The 20,335-nt window shown below is 51.7% G+C and overlaps 1 protein-coding gene and 1 pseudogene across 1 annotated transcript; one reads left to right on the top strand and one right to left on the bottom strand.

The window, feature by feature from the left end:
- Nucleotides 1-1,055: 1,055 nt before the first annotated feature.
- LOC144368637 (ubiquitin-like FUBI-ribosomal protein eS30 fusion protein pseudogene) lies at nt 1,056-2,963 on the bottom strand (annotated as a pseudogene).
- Nucleotides 2,964-4,869: 1,906 nt separating this feature from the next.
- Nucleotides 4,870-16,865, top strand: LOC101971368 (chymosin). Its single transcript, XM_078024921.1, has 9 exons — nt 4,870-4,931; nt 7,651-7,801; nt 8,792-8,909; nt 9,683-9,801; nt 12,436-12,635; nt 14,042-14,155; nt 15,015-15,159; nt 15,739-15,837; nt 16,632-16,865. The coding sequence occupies exons 1-9, from the start codon at nt 4,870-4,872 to the stop codon at nt 16,770-16,772; spliced, it is 1,149 nt and encodes a 382-aa protein (XP_077881047.1). The 3' UTR covers nt 16,773-16,865.
- The last annotated feature ends 3,470 nt before the right edge of the window (nt 16,866-20,335 follow it).

Here is a 20,335-nt window from a genome sequence, read left to right on the forward strand (position 1 = left end):
TGACTGCAGCAGGTGAGCAAACCATTACACCATGCACAGGGATCATTTTATGGGAAGGAAGAAAGATGGGGAGGTGGTGTTTAATAAATATGCAGGACAGTCTTAAGATGTGCTTGCCAGGTCTCCACTCTCTTGAGGTCTCCCCCAGTTGTGCCGTTGCTCTTTCTCAGTCATAAATGCCCCAGGGCTCCATGATCTGCAGTCTTGGAGGCTTTTTAAGTGTGGACATAATTCAGTCAACTTTGCAGAATGGCAGAGTTTTGTGCCAGGTGGGTCATGCCATTGAATTGATAGGATGTGCATTTAAGAATTGAGTTCAGGGCTGGGGATGTGGCTCAAGCGGTAGCGCGCTCGCCTGGCATGTGTGGGGCCTGGGTTCGATCCTCAGCACCACATACAAACAAAGATGTTGTGTCTGCTGAAAACTAAAAAATAAATATTAAAAAAAAAATTAAAAAAAAAAAGAATTGAGTTCAAGGGTTGAGGGTATGGCTTAGTGGTAGGGCACTTGCCCATCCAGTCAAGGCCCTGAGTTTGATCCTCAGCATATCAAAACAAAAAAACAAAACAAAAAATTAGGAATAAAGTTTAAATTCTAGCTTTACTTTTCTGAGATAATTGGGCAGACACATATGTGTGTGTGCAATGTGGTGCTGGGGATCAAACCCAGGGCCTCATGCATGCCAGGCAGCTGCTGTACCACTGAGCCACATTCCCCGCCCAATACATGCATGCTCTATCTTTCTATTTTATCATGTATTCAAACGAGACTATTTTATTCTACTTTTCTGTGGTTCTGGGGATTGAACCCAGAGTCTTGAGCATCTAGGCAAGTGCGCTACCACTGAGTTGCAGCCCCAGGGCAAAACATGAACATGGAACCATCTAAAGGAGTAAAGCAGTGGTATCTAACGGGAAGTAAACACAAGTGTTAAAGAGATTTAGTGTGGCTCAAGAACATTCTGAGACACGGATTTTGTGCTCTTATTTTTATTTTATTATTTCTGGATGAAGTGGCTTTATTAAAGAAAGTAGCAAAGACTTAAGCAAAGGACTTAAGAATTAGAGACTTTCTTCTTGCCAAAGGTGGGCACAACATTGACAAAGTGCCAGTTGTACTGCATCTGCCTCTTGGCCAGGCTTTTCTTTTTCCTCCTCCTCCTCCTCCTCCTCCTCCTCCTCCTCCTCCTCCTCCTCCTCCTCCTCCTCCTGGTTGGCCACCTTGACAGTTTGACCTCTCACTTTTCCAGCTTGGGCCAGAGAACCTTGGACTTTACCTCCAAGCATGCATCCAGCTACTTTCCAAAGTAGTCTGGGCCTCCACCCCACACTGGCCTAGAGTGGCCTCAGCCTCCAGTAGTGTGCCTGCCAGGAGCCCAACTTGATCTTCTGGGGTAATGCTCTCCATTGAGGCTACAAAAACCTTAATCTGGGCGGCCATCTCCTGGCCAGTTACTTCAAGGGTTTGTAACTCTTGGGCAGGGACAAAGAGCTGGATGTCGGTGACGAGCTGTGGCCCCAGCAGCCACTACTGTGAAGGTGGGAGAAAGAGGAAGAAGGGAGGGTGTGCTCACCCTTACCACCTGCTTTGTGCCACATCACTCCTTGATTTTGTGCTTTTTTTTTTTTTTTAAAGAGTCTTTTCATTTTCTTTCTTGTCTTTTTCCTGTTTTTCTTTGCCTCAGGGAATCCATGGGCTGGGCAGAAAGCAGATAGGACTTCCAGGGTTGTGGCTGGAAGCACAGGAGAACTCCAGGCTCCTGGGAGGACACAGAAGGGAGAAGTGGTGAGGAAAGTCGCAGGTCCTCACCGGCAGGGACCTGGACCCTGTTCCGTGGTGGTGGCTGAGAGGTGGCAAGACCAGGGATGAGTGGCTAGGTGGCCTGTCCAGGGGGATACGACTACCCAGAAGGCTAAGTTAGGGCAGGGACAAGAAAAATCATGGGACCCAGACTTGGCATACTGGAGAGTCACCGGGACCAAAGCACATCCCTAGAGGCACTGCCCCCAAATGACTAAGATTAACTTGCCCCTGGTCTTGGAAGGATGGGGGTCCTCATGTAGAAATTCAGTTGACGTATGCAACAGGAAAGACACTGATGTGTCCTACACACCTGAGATTCACACCAGCACTGTGAGCCATGAGGAAACAAGTCCCACCAGGGCAGTCACCTACCACACATATTTGCAGAAGGCCCAACACCTATCAGCACTTGATACTCTTAAGGTTGGTCCTTGTGTGATCTTCTTAGTATCAATGTGTCTACCCCATGGAGGAGGAAACTGAGGCACGGGAAAGTAAGGAAACTTGCTCAAGGTCACACCACTATGTACCTGACTCAGGATGCTCACACGTGCACTTCCCAGAAGCCATGCTGGCCCCTCTGTCCCTTGGCTCTTTGCAGCAGGGGAGGAAGCATGGCTTAACTTTGGATTTCCTCCTATCAGACCTAACTTGTCCCCTGTTTGACCTTGGGTTCCCTAGGGGTAGAGATGATGGCATCTAGCTTTGCCTGACAAGCACAAGCACATAGAATATGCTCGAGAAATCGACCTGAGTTGGCTTCACTGATGTTTGCATCTGAGTGCCAAGGTGGGAAGGGTTGTTTTAGCCTCTTTTGTGGGTCAGTCCCCAAGCACCACGCAGTGTAGACCAAAGGGAGTTATCTCTACCTGGTACCAGGTAACCAGTGATGAAATCTTATCATGGCTTTTCTAAAAGCTTTTTGTAGTTCTTGGCCTCCACATGCAGATAATCTCTCTCTACACCATGCCCCTGCGGCAGAGTTCCAGAGTACACTTGAAAAAGCTTTTAGAAAGATGCCAATTGTGTGAACAAACACAGAGCAACCAGCACTAAGGGATCTTTTAAAATTGGCTTTGAGGGTCACCTTCAAATGGCAGAAGTGGCCGCATCTGACATCCGGGATCCTTGTCCAGGAGAAGTTGCCTCCGGGTCCCATTGGGCCTCTGGCAACATGGAGCAGAGTGGTGTGGCCCTCCTGAAGGTGCTGACCTCAGTGGAGTCCAAGCCCTGGACACTGCAGACAGGGCCCACCCCACACAGGTGTGACTGTCCCACGGGGTTCCCAGAGGTTGGGAGGAGTGAGGAAGAGCAGGCATGGTCCTGAAGTGTCGTGTGTTGTGCATTAGGCCAGGGCTCTCGGGACAGTTTCAAGCTGCGTCTTCAGTACAGGCCAGCCCTTTAACCTCTGTGGGGCTCCTTCACTTCAGCAGCAAGATATCATACAGCTGTTGCCTGTAGCTTCTGCCACTTCTCATGCATTGGCAGGGCCATCCATTTATTTATCTGTTTAACCAGGCACCTCTGTATGGCACACAGGTAGGTGGCATGCAGGCCCTGTCCTGCAGGGACAAAACAGGAAACAAGCCACACCACTCAGTGTTAGTTTTGCCCTCTGCTTGGGGGAGCGAGTACCATAAAGACAGCTGCATGTGCCTGTGGCCACCTCCCAGGGACATGAGGAGCACAGCATCCTAGGCTCTAGAAACCTGGCTGGTGGCTTTGTGAAAGGACATGGGTATTGGGGGACATGGCCACAGTAGTGTTGGATCTGGCTGTCTGCCTAACTTCTGTTCAAACCCTTGGGTCCCTCTGGACGTCTTTACAAACCAAGTGCATGAAACTTTGGAGTCTTCTCCCCTTAGAGGGACCAATGTGTCCAGATCCTTCACACACTTGTCCTTTGGCTGCCCCAGCCTGCCCCCTTCCACTTTTCAGGATTCCTTCTTGCAGGTGGGCTTTCTTCCAGGTGATGGGCAGCTGTCATCGTGTTTTACACACCTGTGATTCTGAAACCCTTGCCTTCCTATTTTGCCCACCTCATCTTGACTTAATCCTGATTGGTTAGTTTGCAGCCCCCTGTCAGCCCTAGGGTATGAACTTCTCCACCAGTTTCATGGCTGCAGTCCTTTGTCTCTCTCTGGCTACAGGCTTGAGAGACTCTCTGGCCTGGACTCTCTGGAAAATTCTGCTTGACACAACCTCCTGCCTGTGTGCTTCTCCTTGCATTGCTGGGTGGGACTTCAAGGAGTCTTGGCCAACCTTGTGCCCTACGCCCGACTATCACTGTCACACTCCCCTCCTTTCCTACATGTGGGACCCGTCCACCTTTCCAGTTCAATCCTCCCCAGTTCTTCCCTTTGCACATGTGACCTGGCATTTATCTCTTACCTCTCATCACCCATCTCATGTGGTGCCAAGGACCCATGTCCTTAGGGATGCACAAGCCTCTGCCCTCTCCTGAAGACTGTGCTCTGAGGGAACCTGGAGCTCATCTTCTCTGTGCTCTGAACCCCCATACCCACTCACTGGGGTGACAGGTGGAGCAAGCAGCCTTTGCCTCAGAGGCCACTTTGGGACCAGCCTGAACCTCTCCTAGAAAAATGGGGCAGGAGTCCTGAACCAGGAGATTCCGGGACAGGGCAGGCTTCCACCTTCACTGCAGTCAAGCTCAGGGAGGGGAGGAAGGTGGAGCCTGTTGAGAACCAGACTCTTACAAAGCACAAGGTGGACATGGAACAGGTTCCTGGTGGCAGCCCCGCCTGTACGGACACCTAAGTCCAGCTTGGAGGGGAAACAGGTCAGATGGGCCAGTGTTGACATTTCCCAGCCTGAGGATCAAGCCGGTGTTCCCTTTACCTTTGAAGTCCCCCGGGTGGAGGACTTTGTGGTCATTATCATTGTGGGTCTTAGGTAGTCTGGGTACGATTTCACTATGTTTGTGGAGTGGTCTGAGGTCGAGGGCTGACTCTGAAGTTTGGGCATCCAGCCAGAGGGAACCCTGTTTCTCTATAAAGGCCTTAAGGATGGGCACTGGCTGGATTGGTGGCCACCCATGGTCCAGGATGAGGTGCCTCGTGGTGCTCCTTGCCGTCCTGGCTCTCTCCCAGGGCAGCAATGTTACCAGGTGAATATGAGACCCTGCGAAGGGCATCCCAGGCATTCTCTGGGTGGGGTGCCCCTGGACTTCCAGACATTTGTTGCTGTGGGGAGTCTTGGGGGAGGGTGCTGTTGGCTCTGGGATAGTCACTTCTGTGGGTCTCGCCTTTGCATGTTCCCGCCAATGTGTCCCTTAGATCAAGGAGTCAGATAGGCCACCCTGGGAGATGAGGGCATAGCTTCTGGAGTCACACCGTCTGGCATTCGATCCCCAGCTCTGTGACCACTTGGATTCTCCGTGCCTCAGTTTCCTCATCTGTTATAAGATTAAATAGTACTGTCCATCTAATAGGGCTGTTATGAGGATTGTATGACCTGATATTTTTTAAAATGTTTTAGTGTCAGACACACTATCAAGGTTATATATAGATGCATTCATTAAACAAAACCAAGTTCTCTTGACTATGAAGTCCTCTGAGGGTGGACTTCAAGTTCAGGTCCCCTTCAAAAATAATAGCTGATAATTTATTGAGCTGTTAGCTATGAGATGCCGGGCACTTAACCTTTACCTACACCATTACTAATCCTAATAGCTTAAGCAGGAACTGTTGTTCAGGGAGAGAGAGAGGGAGGGTCCTTGAGCTGCCCAAGATCATGTAATTAGCTAGTAACAGCAGAGCCAGAGCTTGGCCCCAGGTGGCCTGCACCCTGGCTGTGACATCACAATATCTCCAGGTGCTGGAGTTTGAGTCCTGTCACAGGGACTGAGCACAGGGAAGCCTGAGTCCCTCCCTGGGGAAGCTGGATGCCTGAAAAGGAACCAAGATGCCCAATCAGGGTGCTTTCAACCAGTCAGTGCCTTTCATGGTAGTTTTAAAAATGATGTCCCTGTCCCTGAGGGTGCTGGTAGTCCCAGCCCAGGGACAGAGACAGAGCTATAGCTGGGGACTCCCTGGTGACTGGAGCCTCCAGAGAGGGCCGCCATCCTGGTTCAGCACCAGGGGGTGTGCTGCCTTCTGACTGCTGACTTCTGTCTGAGGCCTTGAGCTGGGAGAGGTCCACCCAGCAGGAGCTCAGCTTCTTACTGGGGGAGTCGTCAGGCATTTAGCAATGAAATCCAGAGCCAGTCAGAAACTTGGAGCTGGAGCCAAGCAGAAAGCATTCTGAGGCCTCCACATGGGGACATAGGAAAGGTACCTATGGGGCTGGCCTCTGGAGCTCAGTCCAGCCCCATTCCTCCTATGTGTGAGTCCTTTTCTATCACCTGAGACAAAGGCGAGAAACATCTTGTGCACCTTTCATTTCAAAGTCAGGTCCTAGCAGCAGTCAGGTCTGAGAGCCAGGAGCGAGGGCCCCAAAGAGGAGCCCATCATTCACCCATCCGTATGGGTGCATCCGTGTGGTGACTTGGATTATGAAGGATCTGAGAAAATCCATTCTCTTTGTGAGTCTGAAAACTGATGCCGATTTATTGCTCCCAAAGTAGTTTTGAATCTGTCGTCTCAGGCTGTCCTTTAAACCAGCCCCTTCCCTGCCCCCAGAGGAGAGCCACATGTTTCTTAAGAGGTGGAAGGGACCATAGGCATCTCCAAGCTCTACTGTCTACAGGTCTACAGGAGAGGACAGGTAAAGTCACCTGGTTGGCCAGGGGCAGGATTAGAACAGTAGCTGGAAAGGAAGGAGTTAAACTTTTTTTTTTTTTTTTTAATAGAGGAGGGACCTGAAGTTCAGAGGGCTTTGGGGAGCCACCAACATGATGCTCAGAGAGATTTGGAGACTCTCTGAGGATGAACCTTGCAGGGCTTTGAGGAGTTGCCACAGCGAATCTTAGAAGGTTTGGGAAAGCCACCAGGCGAAGCTCAGAGCGGTCGGGGAACCTCCCAAATTGTCATGAACAGGTCAGAGCCAGGTCTAGAATACGTTTCTGCTGTTTTGCCCTCTTGATTTCTTCTCTGAGGACTTAATTCCATCATCCAGCACTTAAACAGGATCAAGAGGTCCCTAGGGTCCCAGCCCTGTGCTGAGAAATGCTGTAAAGAAATTTCAACTCAGATTAGGACAGATGCTACCCAGAGAGTGGAGAGAAGGGGTTAGCAGAGGGCCGGAACATTGGCAGGATGTGGGAGACACAGTTTTCCATTATAGATTGTGAGTTCCTGGAGGGTTGAGTTTCTATCCTTTTTGCTATCATTTTCCCCTGAGCCCTGTACAGTGTCTGGCACATAGTAGGTACACAGTAAAAGAGTTTGGTGCCCGAATGAGTGATAGTATACCTAGATCTTTCAAACATTGCGTTGGAAAACTCCTTGGTGAGTTATAAAATAAATCTTTAGTGAGTCTCCACTATTAAAAAGAGAAAAGGAATAGGAAATATCGGTTCTCTGCATTTAGTAAGGTTGGGTGTTGATCTGTGATATAAAATTATATATATATATATATATATATATATATATTTTAAGAAATGTTGTTGTATTTTTTATACCTTTATTTTATTTACTTATTTATTTTTATGTGGTGCTGAGGATCAAACGCAGTTCCTCACACACGCTAGGCAAGCGCTCTATCACTGAGCCACAATCACAACCCCTATAAAATATATTTCTTACTTTGGGTTAGAATTAAAAAAAAAATAATGTTTGGCCTCAGTCAATGGATTGGTGATCAGAGGCTGGACGGGGAACAGCAGTGTGGGGGTACTTTACAGAGTCCAGGGCCTCCCTCCTCATAGATTTTCTCTACCTCCTCAGGATCCCTCTGCACAAAGGGAAATCACTGAGGAGCACCCTGCAGGATCTTGGGCTCCTGGAGGACTTTCTGAAGAAACACCAGTACGAGTTCATCAGGAGGAGCTCCAACGTTGGGAAAGTGGCCCAGGAACCACTGGCCAACTACCTAGATGTGAGTGAGTCAAACCAGCCATGAATTCTTGCTCCTTTGGTACCTGCTTCCCTGGGGCTTTTCTTCCTTTAGGAACAGTGGGACCCATGGGTTGTGGAAGCCATATTCCTGCCCTCAGTAGCTCCACAGTGGGCCACCAACCTGGCATAGGTGACAATCTGGACTTTAGGGTTCCAATGTCCCTGCTGGAAGGGTCTGAGCTTCATCATACAACAATCCCTCCAGGGCACATGATCTGTTCCTGAGCTGACCTCAGGCTTGCCCTCCCAGCCCAGGAAGCCATGTCTTAGTCTGGACTCAGCAGGAATGGGGACAGCTGGTGCAGCTGGTGCCCACTGAAGAATGGCCGGCCTAGGACGTGGGCGCCATCTTCCTTTCTTTCCTATCTAGGACCCAGGTGGAAACATTCCTTGTGCCCTCTTCCATTCTGAAGCTTGTGTCTCTCTGTTACTCTTGGCAGTAAACAACCAGATTTTTCCTCTTTGGTGCTCTAATTTCCATATCTAGGTCATCATCACCTTTCTCTGCCCCCAGCCTTGGCTCTGAAACGTGGAGAGGGCTGGTAAGGGCAGGAGGGACCAGGTAGCATGGGTTAGGACTCAGGTCCCGGCATGCAACTGATGCCCCATCTCTGTGTCCAGCTCCTTCCTGCCTGGAAGGTGGCCAGGTGTCCTTCCTGGACAGGTGGCCCTGTGCCTGTTCCAGGCCGGATTTCAGTCCTGGTTCGAGGTCTGCTTCTGAGGTTGATGTAGCAGTGTTAGTAGGGGTGGTGAGAGGACCAGGCCGTGAGTGGCTGGGGGTGGGAGCACCTGTGGAGGCTTGAGATGAAGAACCCTCTCCAGAATCCTCCTTCTGTTTCCTCTTTCCTGACCTCCCAGGTCTCTGAGCAGAAAGCACAGGGCCTATAAACCTGAACATGCTTCCTGCCCAGCATTGACCCTCCCCTCCCTCACTGTCCCCTGCCTCTGATCCAGAGCTGTCTGTCCTCAGAGTCAGTACTTTGGAAAGATCTATATTGGGACCCCGCCCCAGGAGTTCACCGTGGTGTTTGACACGGGCTCTTCAGACTTCTGGGTGCCCTCCCTCTCCTGCAACAGCGAAGCCTGCAGTAAGTGACCTTCCGGCTCTGCCTCAGCCCACGCTCAGATCCACTCAGTGGTCAGGATGGCGGGGAGGGGTGGCTTGAGGTGGAGAGCAAACTGGACGTCCCCAGTCTTCCAGTTAGGTCCCATCGCCTTGCTCAGTCCTGCTAGCTGGCCACAGACTGGGAACGTTTGAAAATCATGGGTCTGTCTGATGTATAAAATCACCAACTGGAAGTGAATTAGGGAAACCCATATGTTGTTGCTTTGTCCCTACCGGGAGCCAAGGCCAGCCACTTAACTTGCTGGATCCTCCACTTTCCTTTCTATATAATGGAGCTATGATGTTCCAGGGTGACAGGAAAATACTGAGAGTGTCTGTTATCAGTGAAAAGCAAACTTTGACGTACGTTAGGCACTTTCTTCCTGGTAGTCCTGCGAGGTGGGTACTCTTTTTAATCCTCATTTCACAGAAGAGGAAACCGAGTTTTGGAGAGGAACAGGGACGTGGCTAAGATTACTCAGCTGGTGCAAGTAAAATATCCATGGGAACACAGAGTGGAAGCTATACAGACAGCACCGGGACCAGAGCTGGGTCTAGCAGCAAAGGAATATTTTCTTTATTTTTAGCTGTGGGGCCAAGGCTATAGAAAGAAGAAGCTGCTCATTTTTAAAAGAGAGAATGACCAGTACTGAGACTGTCTTCCTATAGGAATATGGCAAGGGGTCAGCCATGGCTGGCACTGTCAAGAGGCAAAAAGGTCCCGAGAACCCCACTAACCCTGGGTCTGTGTTCCAGAAAACCATCACCGCTTTGACCCGACTGAGTCCTCTACCTTCCAGAACCTCAGCAAGCCCCTGTTGGTCCTGTATGCCACGGGCATTGTGCTGGGCTTTCTGGGCCACGACACTGTCACTGTAAGTGGGGCTGCGGGTGGCCAGTGCTCACCTTGACTTTCCACCCAGACACCCCGGCTCAGAGCCCCACCTGAGAGCCTTCTGCAGGTCCAGGTTCCCGCCTCCTCAGTCCTGTTCAAGTGTCCTCAACAGGGCTGAGCATTCTGAGCTTATGCCACTTACTCTGCAGTCTATTGTACCCCACGTACACCCTTTCGAAGGCTGGATCACCTCTGCCACCCTCCCCTCTCAGCTTAAGGCATACTTTCCCCAAATCGCCTCATGTATTTCTGCTCTATGTCACTTTATCAATGGCGTCTATCTCACCATCATATAAAGTGACAAACTGCCTATTGTCCTACCCTGATTTATTTGTCCTCAGACAGGCTCATTGCCATCTGACATGTTCTGTATTACTTTTTTTTTTTTTTTTTGGTACTGGGGATTAAACATAGCGGCACTTAACCACGGAGCTACATCCCCATCCCTTTTATTTTTTTTATTTTTTATTTTTTTTAAGAGAGAGTGAGAGAGAGAGAATTTTTAATATTTATTTTTTAGTTCTCGGCGGACACAACATCTTTGTTGGTATGTGGTGCTGAGGATCGAACCCGGGCCGCACGCATGCCAGGCGAGCGCGCTACCGCTTGAGCCACATCTCCAGCCCAGCCCTTTTTATTTATTTATTTATTTAAAGAGAGAGTGGGGGGGGGGGAGAGAGAGAGAGAATTTTAATATTTTATTTCTTAGTTTTCAGCAGACACAACATCTTTGTTTGTATGTGGTGCTGAGAATTGAACCCAGGCCGCACGCATGCCAGATGGGCGCGCTACCGCTTGAGCCACATCCCCAGCCCCATCCTCATCCCTTTTAAAAAATATATTTTATTTTGAGACAGGGTCTTGCTAAATTACCTAGGGCCTCGCCAAGTTGCTGAGGCTGACTTGGAATTCAGAATCCTCCTGCCTCAGCCTCCTGAGCCCCTGGGATCAGAGAACCACCGCACTGGCTTTATATTACTTCTTTTAAAAATGTGTCATCTGTTTCTCCCACTGGAACGTGAGTTCCCCCCAGGGCAGGTACTTTTCTTGTCCATTGTTACCTCCTTAGGGACCTGGCACATTGGGGACTCTCAATGACCCTTTGTTGATTGAAAGAATGAATTGGTTTAGAATGGTTATCGAATTATTTTTGGAACTGAAGATACAGTGGAGAACAAGAGGGATGGAGGGCCTGCCCCCCCTCATGCTTACAGTCTAAGACAAGGGACACTTGAGTCAGATGACTTTGAACAGTGCTGAATGACATGAAGAGAATGAACCTGGAAAGTAGGAAGAGAGGTGCTTTGGGGGTTGAGGACAGAGATCTAGAGGACATGGTGGCCTGTGCAAGCTAGAACCCAAATGATGCAGTTCCAGAGGCTGGGCCCGAGAAGATGCAGGGGGATGTTGAGGCAGAGGGAGCACCAAGTCCAGACCCTGGGAGGGGAGGACTGGGAGCTCTGAGGAAGAGAAGGACCAGGGAAGGGAGATGAGGTGCAAGGAGCAGGAACAGAGCTGGAGGGGACCCTGGAATGGAGGTTTCATGCTGAGCCTTATTGGATGGACACTTGTAGCAAGCGTGGCGTGACCTGACTTCCATTTTTAAAGACGGCTTTGGCTGCCTCTTATGGAGGATAGGTTATAAGGGGTCAGAGTGGAGGCAGAAGGCTTAGTCCCAGCCTTGCCCAAGCTAGTGACAGTGATGGCCCAGGGTAGGCTGGTGGACACATTGGCTGTTCAGGGAATAAGCAAATTAGGAAGACTTTTTGGAGTTAATGCTTCCTCAGCGTAGTACCACGAAATGTTCAGTAAGCGAACCCAGGGAATGGTGGACAAACGTTCAGCCTTAGTACGATTTAGGCTGAGTGCTGCCTTGAGGAGACGGTGGTGTTTTCCATTTGTCAGATAAGAGGGTTGAGGTTCAGAAAGGTACTTGCTCAAGGTCACAGTCAGCACATGACAGAATAGGGCCCAGACTGGGTCTTGGAGATGCAAGATGCAACATGTTCTTTCTTTGCATGGTGGTATCTCCACAGCTCTTCCTTGGGGGACGAGAGCCCAGGCACAGGTGACAGGGGACCGCAGGCCCGCAGAGGGGGCCTTGGGCCATGCTCATCCTACCCCCTTCCTTGGGCTCAACCCCAACACTGGCATTGGTTTCTGTACCTGGCTCTGCCTCCTTTCTTCCCCAGCTTCCTGGCTCATCAGACCAGTTCTTCCAAACCACAGCACAAAGTGCAGAAAAAGGAATTTTTATTTCTTTTAAAAAAAATTTTTTTTTAAAGAGAGAGTGAGAGCGAGAGAGAGAATTTTTTTAATATTTATTTTTTAGTTCTCAGCGGACACAACATCTTTGTTAGTATGTGGTGCTGAGGATTGAACCTGGACCGCACACATGCCAGGCGAGCGTGCTACTGCTTGAGTCACATCCCCAGCCCGGAATTTTCATTTCTTAAGATCAAATAGCTCATGCCTTATAAGAAGGATAGAGACCCAGTGAGGCTGAAACCCTGACACCAGCTTGTGACCCAGAACTGGCTGTCCCCCATCCTGGGACTTTTCAGTCTCTGGCCTCAGGGACTCCCTGGTGAAGGTCACAATGTCTTTCTTGCAGGTCTCCGACCTTGTGGACCCCCATCAGACGGTGGGCCTGAGCACTCAGGAGCCTGGCGACATCTTTACCTACTCTGAATTCGATGGGATTCTGGGGTTGGCCTATCCTGCCCTTGCCTCTGAGGGCTCGGTGCCCGTGTTTGATAACATGATGAACAGGCACCTGCTGGCCCAAGACTTGTTCTCAGTTTACATGAGCAGGTAGGAGCTGTGTCCAGCTGGGGTCTGACTGATGGCCTGGTAAGAGCTATCTGTTGAAGCCAGTGTCCACACCCCGGACACAGGCATTAGCACCCAAGCAAGCCCTCTCCTGGTTTCCTGATCCATCCAACCTCGGTCCAAGGGCGCCAATAGAATCATATTTATACAGTCAGATTTCACCAGGTCAAAGGGAACTTTGATTGGCTTTTAGAAAACAAAGGCTGATCCCATCTCGACCTATGAGCTTTGAACAACTTTCTTCCCAAGTGACGGGACTTCAGAAATCATTTGTTCATGTCATTGAGATTCACAGGCTTTGAGAGCTGACTCCAAAGAAGTCCCACCTTTCCCTTTCACTAGGGAGGAAAAGGACTGGGGAGGGACAGTCATGTGGGAGCTGTGGCTGAGCCAGACCAGGAACTTGGGGCACCTGCTCCCAGGCCAGTGTTTCTGCTCCCTGTGATGATCCAGCTCAACTCAGCCCAGGATGGGTGGCAGCTGGAAGAGAAGGAGGTCACCTCCAGGAGAAGGGGCGGGGTGGCTGAGGCCAGGTGAACCGGGCAAAGGGTAAATTGGCGCAGTCCATTCACGAGTTCCTCCATGAACTCAATACACCTGTCCCAGGCCCTTCTATGTGCAGCAGCTGAGCTGGGAGATGGGCTCCCATCAGCAAACGAGACGAGCTAGGGGTAAAGGCACATAGTTTCACACACATTGGAACCAAACAACTATGAGAAGGTCTGCTAGGAGGTTTGAGTGTAGCCAGTAGCTTTGCAACACCTGGGAGGTCTATCCTGTCGAAGCGTGTGTGTGCGGGTGTGGTGCATGCATGCATGCGTGTGTGTGTGTGTGTGTGTGTGTGTGTGTGTGTGTGTGTGTGTGTGGAGGATAGGGCAAACTTTGCTGAGGGGTATGGGGGGTTATCAGGAGAGAGACAGAGGGATAGCACATTTTAGGCAGCGGGGACAGCGTGCACTAGGCCTTGGGTGAGAGGGTCTTGATGGATTCTGGGAAGCGAGAGCAGCGTGGGAAGCAGGTAAGAGTGTTCCTCACCACAGGTGAGACAGTAACCCAGAAGGAACAGAGGGGATTTGGGCTTGGGTGCAGGTATAAGAGGACAGCTGAGAACACCTGAGCAGAGAAGAGGCCAGCCAGTCCTCCTGCCTGTGTGGTGGGCCACTACTTCCCCTCCCTCAGCGATGCTGTGCTCTGGGCTCCAGGTGCTGCCTGAACTCAGGGCTGGGCACTCCAACGAGAAAGGGTGCGGTGGCTGACATCAGCACAAACCCCAGCCAGCGGGGAGGAGTGAGGGGCAGGGGGTGTTCATCACTTCTGCCTCAGGGGTGGCTGGGGCACACGCCTCACCACGCCTCACTGTGCCACAGCATGCCTTGCCTTGGTTCCAGGACTGGCCAGGGGAGCATGCTCACGCTGGGGGCCATAGACACATCCTACTACATGGGCTCTCTGGACTGGGTGCCCGTGACCCTGCAGAAGTACTGGCAGTTTGCTGTGGACAGGTGGGTGAGCAGAGCCTGCCTTGGCCCCAACCAGATGCTGACTCTGGGTTGGGGAGTGGGGTCCTGGGTGTCAGGCAACAGGGTTCTGAGAAAGACTACAGCATGGTCATGTCCATAGGATTCCGAAGTGGACGTTCTGAGGCCAGTGACTTCTGTCAGTGGTAACGCTGCACATTCACCGGCTGTCCAGACGAGCTGTGTTTATTGAGCATGTCCTACTTGCTAGGCACAGTGCTGAGCAATTGTATGACACCGTCTCATTTATTCCCCACTAAAATCTTATGAGGTGGGTGCCATTATTATCCCTATTTAAAAATTATTATTATTATTATTATTTGTGATGCTGGGGATGAACCCAGGGCCTTGTGCATGCTAGGCAAGTGCTCTACCACTGAGCTACACCCCAGTCCTTGTTGTCCCCATGCCTTGAGGACATCAAGGCTAGGGTTATTTATATGCCCATTTTACAGATGAGAAGCCTGGGTACACAAAAACTGGGCAACTTGCCCAAGTCATTCTATAAATGGCAGAAAGAAAACTTGAAGCCAGATCTTTGGTAGCTAGTACAGTCCTCATTTGACCCCTTAATGCACTAGAATTGGTTGTTTTATTGACATTTCTGACCCATAGAAGGAGGGCAGTCCTCAATTTGACCAGTAAATTGGGAGAAAATGGTTTCAGGTGTTTCTTCTGAGCTCAGGGAGTTTTATGGGTTTGGGAAGGGGCCCAAAGGAAGGGGCCCAGGGGCGGTTGGGGCTCTTCTACCTGCTTCTGGAGTCTGGCAGGCAGGTGGGAAGGACCCCCGGAGGGAGGGCTGGAAGAAGGACGTGCCCCAAGGTCCTCCTGGTTACCCTCCTAGGATCACCATCAGTGGTGTGGTGGTGGCTTGTGATGGTGGCTGCCAGGCCATTCTGGACACGGGCACGTCCCTGCTGGCCGGGCCTACCCACGACATCCTCAAGATCCAGCAGGCCATCGGAGCCACACGCGGCCAGTATGGCCAGGTGAGGTCAGGCCCTCATCCCACCTCCTGAGGCCCCTGAAGTAGGGGCCCCTTTCACAGGAAAGAAATGATCAAGGGAAGCGGTGAGGGAGCCTGGGTCCCCATGGTGGCTGGGGATTTCTGGGTCCCCATGGTGGCTGTGGGAGCCCCCACTTTGTGTGGCAGCTGCGGTCTGGCTCCTGGTGCTCTGGGAGGCTGTGCTTTCCTTCCTTGCGGACATTGGCTGGGTCCCCTTGGTCCCCAAGCACCAGTGTATCCTGTCTCTGTCTGCTGGCCAAGAGCTCCCAGGGTCCTCATGCACTCTGGCTGGGCCTACAGGGGAAGACACAGAGGCAAGCCCCTCCTTGTCCCAAGTTGGGGTCTGTCCCTGATGTGTTGACAGTTGGTCCCCTCAGTGTGACTCTTTGAGGACCATGTCATAGGATCAGGGTCTCATCCTGAGAGCCTCCTGTGGTCTGAGAACGCAGGGTCCCCTCTCTACCTTGTGGCTCACATGGTGCCAAGGAGGGTGTTCTGTGCTGTCAGCGTGGGTGCCTCTTACAGTTGGATGCCAACCTTCTCCCTTCCCGTGATTCTTTAGTTTATCATCAACTGCTGGAGCCTGAGCAGCATGCCCACGATTGTCTTTGAGATCCACGGAAGAAAGTATTCATTGCCACCCTTGGCGTATACCATCCAGGTAGGATTCTGGAGACGATGTCCTGGCTCCACTTAGCACCCCTCTTCCTCCTCCTCTTCCACCTCCTTATCCTCCTCTTCCTCCTCTCTCCCCCTTTTGGGCTCTGGCTCTGGTGACAGGAAGTAGCGTGGGCCAGATGGAGAATCCAGTCTTGCTGGATCTTGAGCGGTCCCTTTTGATTGGGGCCATGCATCCTTGAGCCTCATTTGTGGCCACTACAGCCTCAAATGGGAGAAATGGGGGACAGGAAGGGCAGAGGACTGAGGCTTGAGGGGAGGGTAGATGGAACCAGCACCCATGGGAACCTCCATCCCCTGCTTAAGCCTCTAAGCCCTGGGGACCTAGAGCTCTGACCAGAGTTTCTTTAGGGAGCCTGGACTTTTGGAGCCTTTTTGAGGTCTGCTGGCCTCAGCTTTGATCTGATCAAAGTGCCCCAAACTCATGCCACAGGCCCCCAGGCCAGCTCTGACTGATCACCAGGGCAGTGAGTGCTGAGAGCCAGAAGGCAGGAGGCTGGAGGGGACAGGAGGGGATATGGAGCCCAGTGCAGGGGACTGGGGCTCCGTGCTCCAGGATTTCACCAGATCATCTTGGACGAAGTCACTTCAGTTTTTAAATCTTGACTTTTTTCATCTGTTGAGTGAGGTGAATCTGACAGTTGTTTGTCTGGGAAGATGATTCCAAGGATGAAATGGAATAATACAGAGTAACTGTGGGGTGAGGCAGATAAACACCTCTCATGAGGCTCTGCGAATGGTGCTGGAACCACTTCATCTCCGTCTTGTCTCTCCCAGGGCCAGGACTTCTGCTACAGTGGCTTCCAGGAGAACAGTAACTCCCCGCTGTGGGTCCTGGGGACTATCTTCGTCCGGGAGTATTACAGTGTCTTTGACAGAACCCATAACCGCGTGGGGCTGGCCAAGGCTGTCTATTGAACACTGACCACAGACCACATTTTCCCCAAACACACACATGCACAAATACAAGTATACGCACACACATGCGCGTGTGCGCACATAGATCAGGATTTCTCACAGACGGTTTCCAATAAACACTTTTTTGCAAAGTCTGCTTTCCCTTGTTCTCACTAGGGCTGACCCTGCACTGATATAGGGGTGGTTTTGTGACTTCCATGGGCAGGACTGGGGCCATGTGTGTTGGGAAGGCCGAGGACACAGTCGGTGGGTGGAGACTTTCAGGAAGAGATTGGCTATTTCAGGCTCCGTTCAGAGAAGACCAGTTATGTTATCTTGTCTTCCTGCTCTAGATCTTTCTGGAAAAAGGGTACCAGAGGGAGAGAGGCAGGAGCATGGCGGGCGGGGGGGCTGTGTAGAGAGCACTTGGCCCCTGCAGAGAAAGACTGCAGGCCCATTAGAAGGGTCTCATTGCTGTTGCAAAAGATGCAGAGAGTGTGTGGTAGAGGGCCAAGGGACTGGGTGGATGAACTGCAGTTCAGCATCCTGTCCTCAGTCTTAGGGGCTCAAAAGCCACCGCCAGTGCTCAGAGAGCAGCTCCATTCCTGAGGGCAGACTCGTGTGAACCTGGCTCTCTGTGGTCAAGGCCGGATGTCAGGGTTCAGGTTTCTAGGGAGGACTGTGGGTGTGAAGCAGACAGAACACCCAAGCTCACAGAGCTTGCATACTCTTCCTTGGAGGGCCAGCAGGGGGTCCAGAATCACAGGGCCAGATCAAGGGATGCAGGTGGGTACTGTTAGGCTCGGTTGAGGCCCTGGGTTGCCTTGGTGGGCAGCAAGGCAAGCTTCCGGGGGAGACCCCAGGCTTGGAGTCAGGTTGGCCAACTCTGAACAGTCCTCTGCCAGGGGCCACCCATGTTTGCTTCCGTGGCCTCCCTCCTCTTTCTTTGCACCTTCTTCTTTTGACAATCTTTCCCTTCTCGTGGCTCACCAAATTGATCAGGCTCCTGTTTTCCAAACCAGAGCCAGACCGTCCGCCCTCTCTCCTTACCCTAAATAGAGTGATTGGACTTGAAATTGCTCGTGCAGAGTCGGTTAACTCTCAGGAGGCCTTGGAAAGGGTGGGGCTATTTGCTATCTATTTCCCATCCCCACCCTGGCTGGCTCCGCCAACCCGGAGAGGAGGGCAGCCAGTCCCAAGGGGCAGGAAGCTGCAGGTTGGTGGTGACACTGCTTCACAGAAGAGACTCTGAGGTGGGATCTGAAGAGGAGGAGTCTGGTTGCCTGATTCTTTGTCCCAGTGGGAGGTGAGATGGGATGCTCTTGACAAGCCCACCCGGGGGCACATCCTGGGGTCTTTCTCAGCTGTACCCAAACACAAGATGAGGAACCCAGGGCAGTGAGGTTCCATCCACAGGGCCTGCATGGGTCAGTGGAGCATCCCTGGCCTCTAGCAGGGAAGGGGCAGGGCTGGGCCTGTGTCTTTGTGGGGGTGACATGGAGGAGGAGGGTGAGCTGAGGAGGCTTGGGGTGGGGGCCTTAGGAGAACATCCAGGAGTCCAAGGATGGGGCATGTGCCCACTGGGACAGGCCTTGTTGTCTGAGCCTCAGGGACCAGGGAAGCAGGCGTGGTGCTCTGCAGAGGAGGCAGCTCTGGCTTTGGGTGACTTCTCTAAGTCTCGCTTTCCACATCTAGGACCAATACTAACTATTTGCCAAGAGTGAGACAGAATTAGGCCACTTGCATTATTTTTAGTCTTCCTACAGATGAAAAAAATAACCCCCCCCCACACAAAATGTGAAATGAGCTTATAACCATTGTGCTGTATATTTCAATGGCTTGCGTTTCACGATTGAATGTTAAACTCCCAAACCTCAGTTAGAGATAATGAAGAAAGTCTAAACATGGGAACGTTCATAAATATGAGGCTTGGACTAGATGGCCCCCATCCACCAGGACCACGTGGCTTTGGTGTCAGTCCCTGTCATGAACAGTCAGTGAGGGTACAGAGAGTCAGGTGTGTGTGTCATCTGCCTCCTGGGGCTCCCCGGGTGTGGGCAGTGCAGCACCCTTTTGTCTTCAATTCTGCACACAGCTGCCTGGAATGTTCTTCACAGGTCAACAGCCATCTGGTTTTTAATCAGCCTTCAGACCTCAAATCCGTCCTCATTTCTTCAGGATGCTCCTACCAGGCGTGTGCCTAGTCTTGTTTATTTCCTTGTCCATCTCCCTCGCAGACTGTGGCCTCCTCCGGAGGACAAAGGGCCTAACTCAGGGAACGCCCCAGTGAGCCACTCAGTCAGCGAGAACTTCAAGAGTCACACTGCTCTCTTGGTCTGTGACTTCCGACATTGGCTACCTGCCTGGCTCACCACTCCCCGTTCCTTGCTGTCCCCCTGGACTCTCCTTGGGCTTGTTGGGAGGACTCTGAAGAGAGAGGAGGGGGACTAGCTGCCTTCAGGTCGTTGGGCTCTGCAAAGCCTCCCCCACCCTGAGCGCTCTGCAGCCAGGCCCAGATCTGGGTCCTCTGCCAGCTATGAAGGACGAGATCTGAGAAGGGGCCAGGGGGCCATCAGCACATCTCTATCTGGGAAGGAGCTGGGAGGATGCAGGAGGCCCTTTGAAGTGCTGGGCTGGCTCACTAGGCCCAGGCAACGACAGGGCAGCAGAGAGAACCTCGGTAGCCATTAGCTGCCACTGTCATTCTGCCTAAATGGCACCCAAACACCTGCAGCGTGCCTTGGAATCTTCGCCTGCTGTCTCCTCTGCCTTCTTATCCTTCAGGCAGCTTAAATGTCACTTCCTCTGAGATGACATCCCCACTCCTCTGCCTCCTGGTTGCTCAGCAGTGCTCTTTACAACAGCTTGGTGAAGAGTTTGGTGTTGGTGATTGGATGACACATCTATCTCCCTTTGAGGTGCAGATGACAGCCCGGGTGTCTGTCTTTCCTTTCTGAATCCTGGGCATCCAGATGAGTACTTAGCACCCCATGGAGGCTCAGCCAGTGCCCCAGAGTGGCTTATGCCTTATGATGCGATGCAAGAAGGTACATCTCTGACCTCACAGCATGAATAGCGAATGCAGAGATGCACAAGTTCACAAAGCCGCAAGTGTACGCATGCACTCGAGCACGCAGGACCCCACACACCAACATCCTGCCCCCTGAGTGGGCTAGTAAAGGCCTCAGGCCCAGAGCCCTATTCCCAGCCCCTCTCCCTTCCCTGTCACTCAACTCCCTGCCAGTTCTCATGTTAATGAGAGGAAGCGGCTGGTCTGGGAGAAGCTCCTAAAGGAAGTCTTTGAAATGGAAATGTTATGACAAAATGATGGATTGTTTTCCCGGAGCTGTGCAGTTTGTTTCTTCTTAGTGGCAGAAGGGAGGATATAATTGAGACAGGAGGGGCACAGGCTGGCCTTTGTCAGGATGGTAACAAATGCCACACGAAACCCATACCCAGCGCAGGGAGCAGGCCAGAGGAATGGAGGTGAGGGAAGGCCCAGGTGGGCAGACAGGCAGAACCCAGCTGTTGTCTAGGATCCCTGCTCAGAGCTGGGCCTGAGGCGGGGAGGGTGGGATTAGGGG

The sequence above is a fragment of the Ictidomys tridecemlineatus genome, chromosome 11, assembly GCF_052094955.1.
Source record: "Ictidomys tridecemlineatus isolate mIctTri1 chromosome 11, mIctTri1.hap1, whole genome shotgun sequence".
In the NCBI taxonomy this organism is placed as follows: Eukaryota; Metazoa; Chordata; class Mammalia; order Rodentia; family Sciuridae; genus Ictidomys; species Ictidomys tridecemlineatus.